Consider the following 10,927-nt stretch of genomic DNA (forward strand, 5'->3'; position numbering starts at 1 on the left):
ACAGAAAACTGGGCTAGAGAAAGCATTGGTTTGATCCTGCAGGCGTTCCCTTGGTAGTCAATGGAGAGAAGTATCTGTCATCACTCCTCCTCAGGAGGCCTGGCCAGTGAGGTGAATGTGGTGCCTACTTCTCTCTATTTCCTGTCAGTGGAGTCCAGATGCACAGAAGGGAGCTATCAAAGTCTAAAGTAAGGTGAGTTAAATCACACCCAGGGCTGCAGGTTCCTCTAGGCAGCAAACACCCCTTTGAGGATTTAGCTCGGAGCACTATCTCTTGGTCAGTGGGGCTGGGGCTTTGTAATCTTTTAGGTCCTCTTGTGAAAGGCATTCTTGGTCTTTTCCTGGCAGACATGTGCCTGCATCTGTTCCTTTCACGCAGTGCCGCTCAGGCTGCTGCTCTGCAGGCTTTGCTGCCATGGGTGACCTAGCCAATAGACCTGCTGTCCTGCTTCAGGCCATTTAGAGGGTTGGGAAGGGAAGCAATCAAAGAACATTTACATGGACCATGAACACAGGGTGATTGTGTGGGTGTGGGGGTTATTAGAGAGCTGAACTAGGTACTGGGGTATTCTTTATTTCCATCTGCCCTTGAAACCCTTGTTAATTCCTGACTTCCAGGGTGATTGAGGGGCAAGGTGAGAGGGGCTTAGCATGGGAAGGAAGCTATACATTTGAGAGGTAACAATGGCTAATGCTGCAGAGACATCTCTGCAGAGCTGGCAGCCGTGCATCTGGCATTGGCAGAGGAGAAGGGTTAGTTTGCAAGCTGTGTGGGTTACACCAGATCTTGCATGCTTTAGACCAACCACCTGGGAGATGCTGCTTGTCCTTCTGTGTGTGAGGAGCAAGGACACCTTGTGCCTTGTTCATCATCAGGCATCACAGGGCTCACCTGTCCCTCTGAGTCCACAGACTCTTTAGCCAGACAGACACAAAGGAGCTTTCCTACTCAACTAACACATCTCTGAAAACATCAAAGGTGGAGCAGGCTGCAACACCCTGCTTGAACTGATCTAATCTCTCTATAGACCCTTGTAAGACAAGAAATGGATTTTTCAACCCCACTGCCAGCCTTCCCTGGCTAGTTCCCCGCCCTCCCATTGCAAGTGTCACTCCCAGGCTTGCAGACATGCACCATGCTACTTGCTGGGTTTTTCTGACCATACTAACTTGTGACCCTCAAGTCGCTTTCCTGTGTTTCACATGAGTTGGGTAATCGCACCAGTCACCTACCAGGAGATTTTCCAGGGGCTGGCCTCTTTTTGCAGCAGTATAAGAGCCTAATGGTATAAAGGGGTCTTTTCCCCTTCCCGTGATGGAATCTCAGAGTAACAAAAGAGATCCTAGTCAAGTTGCAGCCTCTCTTCACTCTTGTTAGACAGAGATGCCTTTCCCTTTAGTCTATTTCCTTCCTCATCTTGGCAAGCCTAACTTTTATGGTCATTGCTGGTGTTTCCTTGATAGGCCTCCTCCTGGCTTGCTCATCCCATTGCGACATCCTGCAGTCTCTCCTGAATTTCTGAGCAAAAAGGGAGAGGGAAATTCTGTAGGAGATAGTTTGGGCACAAACCCTCTCCCTTCCTTTCTTCTCTGCTCTTAGCCTACACCTTCCAGGTTCCTTGGGCAGTGCCAATCCATGTACTTTAGATTGCAGCTCCTGGGGACAAGGGCATATCTGTTAGCTGCTGAGCACTACCCCAGCTCAGACCCTGGGAGACCAAGCAGGCTGCATTGATGCAGAAACTGCAGCTCAAGGATTAGGTGGGCAATGGGCACAGGACCTGGCTGGTGTATCAGGGAAGCGCAGCAAAAGCAAGCCTGTGGGCATTGCTGCCTGGCCAGCACTTGCCCCATGTTCCCTTTGGTTGTGTCCTTCTTGGTCTAGACACACATTGTACCGTGCAAACCCTGTAGTTTGGCTCCTCTGTTAACTCTTCTGGCAAGACAGATCTTTCTGTTCGTATCAGTTCATGGGCACGTGATAGGACTCGATGGAAAGTGAGCTGAGGTTAGTAATTTGACGCGACAGCCGATATTGGGCCTAGACTGCATTTCCCATTGGCCAGGGCTTAGCTTCACAGAGCTTTTAAGAGTATTTTTAGTCCCCAGAAAATAAAAGAGAAACTAAACCTGACTCTGTGTGCTGTTGCCTCTGCATACTCGGCTATTTTTACTTCCGACAGACTGGGCCTGAGTCCAGCTTTTAAAAAAAGCTGGAATTATTTTACTTCCATTAAGAAAAAAAAAACCCAAATCCTGATGTTATCAAGTCAGCAAGGGGACATCTGATCCCAAAGTTGTTGGACAGACATCTCTTCGAGGGGCATGTCAGAGAAATGCAGGGAGCTTGAACAGATCAGCAGATCAGCTCTCCCACTGCAGAGGTTTGGTGCTGGCACAGACCTCTCTGCAGGAGCACTTGGAACACGAGTGGCACCCACAGGACGCTTAGAAAACTGATATCCCTACCCTGGGCAGGATGCTGTGCCAAAGAGTCCTGTGCAAGTCCTGGCTCTGGCCTCTGCAGTGCTAGGTCAGACAGCCTCAGGCAGGCCGGGAAGCTGAGTGTGCTGCTGGTGAGCTGGGACTCAATCCCTATGGCAGACACCGGGGTCAGGCCCACAGCTAGGTCAGACAAGGTGCCAGGACTCTTATGCAGGGTCCCTCAAAAGGTAACAAGTTTCAGTGTGCTTCCTTGCAACACAGGGGAGAGGGAGGAGAGGGGATGTTTCCAGCACAGATAGCCTTCATTTTCAAAGAAGCAGCTGCCAGAAAGGTAAGTTATCAAGGGGTGGTACTTCCCCAACTTTGCCCTATACTGTTGCATCTCACATTGTGTACGTAAGCCCTTCCTTCTTTGCTGCTCTAGCAGCCCCTCCTTGCTGATACTGTGAGGAAGGAGGGTCCAGGAGTGCCTATGCTGGTGACAGTTTTGTAGGATGAGTGCCTTCTCTCCTGGGAACTGACCAGTTGTGATCCATGTGAGAAATCAGTTTGTGCAGGAGCTGGAAGGCAACTGCTCTCTCTTGCTGCTGTCTTGTTGTCAGGCTGTGGCACCAGACCCTATGTAAGAGTCTTCAGTATGGACCAGCTGCATCTCGTAAGTGGCTGCTGCACCCTGCAGTTAAAAGTCAGGTGGCTGCACGTTTGGTGTGAAATCCGTGCTTAGTGTATGTACCGCTCAGCCTTGCTCCAGCTCTCTCTCTCATCTCCCTTCTCCTTACACTCTCTCACTTCCATTCATATCTTTTTACAGCCCTCTCCATTTCTTCTCTACTGAGTGCTTTCCTCCATGCTGCTTCTCTGAGCTCACCCACTGCACCTCCCCACTCCATTTTAACATCCTTTAGTGTCCCTCTCAGAGCTGCATTGTAACCAGCCTGCGTATCTTAAAATCAACCACCGAGGAAATCAAAGTAGAACTGCAGGCATTAACAAGCTACCTGAATACCACAGCTCAGTACCAGGTCCTGATTTTTGGCTGTGCCCTTTTCTTCCATCTAGATATGACCCATTAGGCTGTCAGATCTTTGGGAAGGGATTTTGCCACAATGCTTATGCCTGGAGCGTCACAGTCAGGGACTTAGGGGTTGAAACGCTTTTGTTTGCTGTAGCACCTGCAGGTCGCTGCGCTCAGAAGCTGGCACTGGGATGCACTACGTAGGGGTCAGCCTATTCACTGGCTCTGCATCTGGAGCACTGTTGACAGGGTAGAATAGTGGTTCTGCAAATGCTGATTGAAAACATTTGCCTCAAGGAGTATTGCACAGGATGAGGAACTAGAGGAGGACAAACACTTCCTCAAAATTAACAAGCCAAAGTCCTTGGGCAAACACACCTCTATCTGCTCATTGAGGGAAGGAGGGATGGAGGGTAAATCTCTCTGCATCTCTCTTATCTTTTTTTAATGCACTTAAGTCCTTTGTGTCCTTATAATCTGATTGATGGTCTCTAATACTGCTGCAACCTGTGCAGCCGTCCCTCTGCCAAGCACTGGAGGATGGCATGCTTCTCCTTGGGAGAAGGAAATGAGCTCCTTCCCCCATTTCCTCCCTACCCCGCCCAGTCCCCCCTCTGTGCTGCTTATCAAGCTGCACAGCAAAAGAATCCTGGAGGGCTGTGTGTTGGTTTCTCCTAGAAATAGTGTCTCCCTGCACTAATGACATCCTACCCACTGGCATGAGGGTATGGACCCCCCTGTGACCCTTGTTCTGCAAAGGTCCTGGGGAGCTGTGATTCAGGCCTGAAGTCCATAATCTTTAGTGTATTACTGACCCATTTAGTTTTCACACCTGGTTACTTGGTTTACTGGCAGTTCCTGAAATTTGTGTCTCTCCCTCCTCTCCTGGCTTATAGGTAGGTGTCATTCACTCAGCAGAGCACAGAATAGAGGTCTTCTTTCTTAGGAAACCAGGACACATTCATAGAAGGAGAGAAACCATGGATGGAAATGAAAGTTTCCTGCTTCGTCCAAAACTTTATTGGTGCTGTTCCTCAGGAATCTCCCTAGGTAATCCCAGGTTGGGATTCCCTGGCTGCCCTTTCTGAAATCACTCTCTGGAACATGTTGGGGCTCCTAGGAAGGAGTCCTGCCCACAGGCTATGGAGGTAAAAGAAGCAATGGGCAACATTTTCAGAAACACTGCCATGTAATGGAGGTACTTATGCTTAGGGATGTGCGAAAATTCTTCACACAGAGTCAGAAACAGAAAATGTGTCAGGGGAAGGAACTACTTAGTTTGATCTGAGTTCACCTATTCGGCTTCATGTCTTTCTCTCCATCCTCAATATCTCCCATCGTGCCATAGCAGCCACTTGCAGCAGCAGTTCCTTTGCTATGGAGAGCTCCAGGCCTGCTCATTCCCACTTCTGTGCAATGGGAGCAGCAGGACCCTTAAAAGGAAGCAGCTATATAGCATTCATAACATTATGCCTGTGAGCCTCTGTCCGCACACACCATGCCTTACAGGTAATGCCACCTAGACCTCCATGTGAGTGTTGCTACTGTAAAGAGATTTTGCTGTCAGACTGTATGACTCAGTGGTTGGTGTTGGTTATTCTTGCTGTGGTGGGGCTGTTGGTACTGTCTGTCAGTCAAGCTGGTTCAGGTACTTCAGGTGTGAAGACTATCGGGATCTAGATGTTGTCACAAATAATGGTTTAATGTGGTGCAAGTGGTGCTGGTGCGAACATTACAGTAAAAGCTTTCTCTTTTCCATGACATAGTAAGGCAAATGTGGCGTTGAAACACACAGTAAGTGACAGACATGTGCCTCTTTCTAGGGTTGAATATTTATCAGCAGACTGCAGGTTTTTTCAGGTATACAAGTTGTTCAAAAAGCATCACTTCAAAACTGATTTGGAGTGTTTGCTTTTAGTCGTTTGTGTTTATGCAGTGGATTGATTGCAAAATATTAATGGCTCGATGTGATTAGTAAGTGTATTACTAAATTTGTTCCTGTGATCAGACTAGATAAACTCATGTGTGTTTCTAAGTACTTGTATAGTATAAATTCAAATTTTTATCCTATTTGAATGCTCCTGCATTTACCTTGAAAGGTTTTGGGGTTTTTTTTTTGCAATAACTATTTCTCCCATCAACACTGAGTTACCCAGTTTCACAAGAACTGGTTACCAGAGATCATATGGCTGACCAGAAATAACTGACAACTGGATAAATATCTATAGCTTTTTTCAGGATTTAACATTGTCTTTTGTACTAATACAGTAGTTCAGCTGCTGTTCCTGGTTTATTGATACAGCTATGGTTTTTTTGCATGGTGACAGTCACTGGTGTTTCCCAGTCACTGGGAACTAACTGTTTTCAGTGTGCTGTTTGTTTGATTCACTGTATTTTGGCAGAGCTGCAACAAATTCTCCAGTGTCTCCCTACTTCAGCTGTATCATTGCTTTGTTGTAGTAGAGGTTGTTTCTATTTATTTGGGTTCTACTTTTATTACAGTTGCCTTACTTGATCAAGGCTGAAACATCCTTGTTGAATTCATAGCTCATAATCTATTTGCTATAGGTCACTTTTTCAAAATATAAACAGTAAGGGGTCACACAACATTTAACTTCTCATTTTAAGAACAAGCTGGGCTATTTTTATAACTGCAGGTTTGATTGACATTTAAAGTCTTTCTTTTTAAAAGCAAGATCATCTAGAGGGCATTGAGGTCTGAAGCTTTTCATTTGCCCATCAGATTGATGGTGATTCAAGAGTTTGAATGGGTTAATTTCTGCCTTCATTAATGTTTTGAATAAAAGTAAAGCTCACAGCAGCATGGTTAGAGCTGGAGGCAGTCTACCTGGTATTATTGGGATTGCTGAGTTCAGCTGAGAGCTCCCTGGAGTGTGGGGAATTCTGGATGTCCAGGTTCCCTGTGGCACTAAGGAATCATGAGGATTTATCTTCTTTTACCTGCAGGTGTTCGTCTGGACCGAGTCCGTGGAGGCCGTCAGAAATACAAGAGGAGGCTGGATTCTGAGAGTAGCACTTATCTGAGCTTACAGATCCCCCCACCAGCTAAAAAGCCACGTATGTATTGGTCTTGAATTGTGGTCCTCTGAGCAACTACTAAGTTTCTTTTTATCGGTCTCCCAAAACGTACAATGGAGCAGTTGTCATTTCTGATTCCCGTATCAGTCACAGCACTGGGATATTTTTCTTATGATCATAGTGCAGAGGTAGATTAGGTTTACCTAAGGTACAGCCCAGGCGCTGTATTCATTGTACCTAGGGTTAAATATCAGACTTTTCCTAGGAGATTATGTAAATCCATCTAGTGATATTCTGATCTTTTCCTGTATCCAAACTATCTTAACAAAAATGGTCCCATGCTGATTTCTCTCTTCCATACTACCCGTAGTTCTCTAAGCTTTTCCACATCCCACCAACTGATTATTTGTGCCTCCTCCTCCCCTTGTTGGACCTCCCTGAGACAATGCCTGACAACTTTACAGTAGCTTCCTGGTTTTGTCATCCCTGTACAGAGCTGGTTTGACATAGGCAGATCACTACAGCTTGTGGAGCTGCAGTGTAGTCTTCTCCCATTGTGACCAAAACCATTTCTGAGGTCCTATGGACTCTATAGTCATGTCTTATCCCAGGAAGGTCCTTCTAGAAAGAGCTGTTATGACACCTTATGTCATGAGAGATACAACAACAGCTTCTCCTTTGAAATGTGCAGTGACTAAGATCGTCTCCCACTTGCTGGTGGCTGAGCCAGAGAAGATTTATGCCATGCCTGATCCAACCATGCCAGAGAGTGACATCAAAGCCCTGACAACCCTCTGTGACCTGGCAGACAGGGAACTGGTGGTGATCATTGGCTGGGCAAAGCACATCCCAGGTAAACAGGGGGAATTACAAGGGTATAAGCATGAACAGCAAAGGGAGCTATTATTTATCACTGTGCTTATCAGTTTTGTCTTCAACCAGGATTTTTACATATAGTGATGGGTGGAAATTACTGTCACAGAAAACTGCTTGTGGTGGGCTCTCATTGGTAACAAACTTCAATATAACCTATGGTGTAGGTCCATAAGTTGATGACTGTAGGTGTGTGTGTGCCCTGGGATTACACAGAAGGCTTTGAGATGGTATGATAGAGTTCTCAGTTGTACCTGGCATTGAGAGGCACAGAGAAAACACTTGAGAAACAGCCCTTGGGATGTTATGGTATGGTATGGTATGGTGGACTTCAGAGATTTTGCACTGTATCAGCATGCCCATCTCTGTTGTGTTTGTAGATGAATAAATGTTATGGCAGTGACTGTACTTCACTGCTAATGACAAGGCAAGTACCCACCCTGTCTGTAGTGGGCATTCTTGCCCAGACTCAGGAAAGCTTTTGTCATACTGGGTTCATCATAGAACAAATCCCATTGGGATGGAGGACATACTCACTATTGTCAGTCAGTCTTCAGGCTTCTACGCTGACAACTACTGAGGACAATTTATTGGCAATGTGACTGGCCTCACATGGCTCACTGACTATATCCAATGAGTGTCTGTATGATTGAGTGACATAGAAAGTGTCTCACACCTGCAGGTAGGATGGACCCAGGCTGAAGGAGGAGACATGGCCCTTTACGGGATTCTGGGGACAAAGATTTGGACTGGGGAGGGAAAATGCCTCCTCTCTCTAGTTCCCCCCTGCCAAAAAAAGACAGGTTGGATGTGGGTGTGGAGAAGGTTGGCCAGGGAACTTAGGGGTTGTCCTTGGGGTCTACGTGGCTGCTTTCCAAAGACTGCTTCTGACATTCACTATGAACAGCTCACCACAGCTATCTCCTGCCTTCTATCCCCCTTCCTTGTATCGGGAGAATATCTGAAGCTCAGCCACAGGATCACAGGATTGCATGTTGTCTGTGTCTTTCACTACATGGGTCTGTGTTCTCTTGCTTTGCTTCTTGGCTTTAGGTTCTTCCTTGTTTGGTGAGGCATCTTAGCGCAAGTGATCAGACAGTTTAGTTCTCCCGTGTATTTTGTTTCTCTTTGTAGCTCCTCTTTTGGCTTTTTGGTGGTTGCTTCTCTTTTTCAGAGGGGGTATTTCTTCTGTGACTCAAGGGTTATTGGTTTCCTGGGCTATATGGAATATGGACTGTTACATGGTGGGACTGTAAAATCTGGAGAAACTTTTTCAGGACACTGTTTCTGAGTAGAGGTTAATCTCAGTGGTGCCCTTCTTACACAAGATCTGCAGTATCTGCAGGGATTACACCCGTCACTAGTGCTGGAATCCATCTGGGGCTGATTCATCACAAGTGGGGTTACAGTGGCGATTAGGGATCTCAGCCTAGATTGCTCTACTAACCCAGTACTTGGGGTGTTAACAGGAATGGTTTTACTGCAATGCGGTTAGCTGCTACGGCTGTTCAGTGAGGTGCTGTTGTATGTTCTTCTAACCTTGGCTATTTATGGTCGCACAGGGTGTCCTGCTGTAGTTCCCTAGCTTGTGGCTGTGGGATGATCACGGGATGCTCAGCTCTGAGTTCCTACAGAGTTTTCCAGCCTGCCATGGTGATATTATCCCAGAACAGTAGTGTAGCAGAGATTACTTCTGCACTGTAATCTCAGGCTCTTCTCTCTGAAAGGCAAGACACACATGCCATCATCTCCATTTACTCTGTGTATATTCTTTTCCGTGTATATATTTTTTTCTTTTATCAAAGCCCCTGCAACCCAGTAACAGCCATCAGCCTGGCACAGTTCAGACCATCAGGAGTATTGTAAGGAGACTGTGTGTACAGGAGAGAGCTCGGGGATTGTTACACAAGGGAGCAGTACTGAGAAACAAATATAATAAAGAGAGTTCATAAAAATGCAACAAAATACCCTGTAGTTCTGAAACAAATATGAAACATACTGAGTTAGGCAGCAAGGGGGCAGAGCAGGGCAGGGCCAGAAGGCTGCCAGGTATCTAGATTTTCCATGCCCCGTATTTTTGCCTTCCAAGGATTTTGAGCAAAACAGGACATTGTTTCCTGTGTGCATGAGATGGAAAAAGGAACAAAAGTCACATATTCCTGCCTTGTGTTCACACTGGAATTAGTAACAACAGTGTGATGTTACGGTCATACCAACCCTTCAGGATCCCAGGTGTCAGCTCAAACTTCTACCCCACAGTGTTAGCAAATAAAATCAGTTAAGCTTAAAGACACTTTTCCTATAATAACAAGAAAGCATTATTTAATGGTGTTTAGCAAACATTATTCGCTCAATAGACTTATTAGCCAGTAGCTCAAAACCCACACTTAGCCAACGTGGAGTTGTCCCTGCCTGTATGAGGGCGCCCTCCACACTACTCACCCTCCCTGCTGTGCTAATTGTCTTTGAACAACATCTACCTTTTCTGCGTGCCTTGATGCAGGCAGACAAGACTTCTCTTGAGGGCTGACGATGAAGGCTCTCCCAGGATAGCTGTCTTGCTGTTCTCACTAGGAAGACGATAGTACTAGCACAGAATGAAATATAGCAAGTAGAGTGACAGCAGCTGTGTCTGGAGTGGCCTCAGATCCTATAATTACATCTCCCTTTATTACCTCTGCTAATGGCCCTCCAGGATGACAGAAATGATAATAAATTAACAGATTATGAACTCCACTTGCCACAAATTATGTGACTTTTTTTTTTTTTTTTAATTCTGGAAGCTCCCACTGCCAAACCACTGAAATAAAAAAAAAAAAATCACAAAATATAAAAAACCTGGATGTCACATCCACTATTGCAAATAAAGCAGCTTTTCTCAACCTGCACCTGGGAAGGAGGGAAACATGTGCAGCTCTGTGCTAGAGACAGAGGCTCCTCTTTTGGGAGCCTAGGGACGGCAATGGAGCATTCAGCACCTTTCAGGATAAGACCTGCGCAAAGCAACAAGAAACAAGAACAATAAGGGCACTTTCTGGATGCTGTGCCATCAAACAGCTCAGGAATGCAAAAGGGCTGGATTCCAGCAATTCCTGGGAGCTGTAAGATGGCGAGGCAGTTGAATTTCACAACTAGAGGTTCTCCAGTATTATAACCTTGTAACAGCAAGCCTGTGATTTTGGCCAGGTGAAATTAGCATTTACCTTTCCTGATCTCAAGTTTTATAGCATGGGAGACCCTAGGTTGTCTGATCTTCCCTTGCCTGTGCAGACTGCAATGATATAGGCAATGTCCTCCAGCCCTTACATTCTACATGTGTAAACATTGGAGGAAAAGGGTCCCAATTCTGTCAGATGTTTCAACTCCAGGCTTGGCACCGCAGCACTCCCACCGTCATGCCCGCCTGCCAGAGCTACAGTCGTTGGCTACCTGGGAATGCTTCTGGCAGGGGCCTGTCAGAGCTGGGTAGGGCAATTGCAGCTGGCTCTTCTGTTCTCCTTGGCACAGGGTAAAGCATGGTCTCTCCTGTACAATTCCCACCTGCCATAACTGCCT

The 10,927-nt window shown here is 46.2% G+C and overlaps 1 protein-coding gene across 3 annotated transcripts in view; it reads left to right on the forward strand.

Annotated features, from left to right (window-relative positions):
- The window catches only part of ESRRB (estrogen-related receptor beta), a 38,695-nt gene that overhangs the window by 18,513 nt on the left and 9,255 nt on the right, over window positions 1-10,927 (forward strand). For 2 of the 3 annotated variants that reach the window (XM_010074233.1, XM_010074231.1), the window contains 2 exons: window positions 6,428-6,538; window positions 7,191-7,352. In XM_010074233.1, the coding sequence (XP_010072535.1) occupies window positions 6,428-6,538; window positions 7,191-7,352 (273 nt within the window). Of the gene's footprint in view, window positions 1-6,427; window positions 6,539-7,157; window positions 7,353-10,927 lie in introns of all 3 variants that reach the window. The other variant, XM_010074232.1, reaches the window with a different exon arrangement.

This window comes from Pterocles gutturalis, unplaced genomic scaffold (assembly GCF_000699245.1).
Source record: "Pterocles gutturalis isolate BGI_N339 unplaced genomic scaffold, ASM69924v1 scaffold10572, whole genome shotgun sequence".
In the NCBI taxonomy this organism is placed as follows: domain Eukaryota; kingdom Metazoa; phylum Chordata; class Aves; order Pterocliformes; family Pteroclidae; genus Pterocles; species Pterocles gutturalis.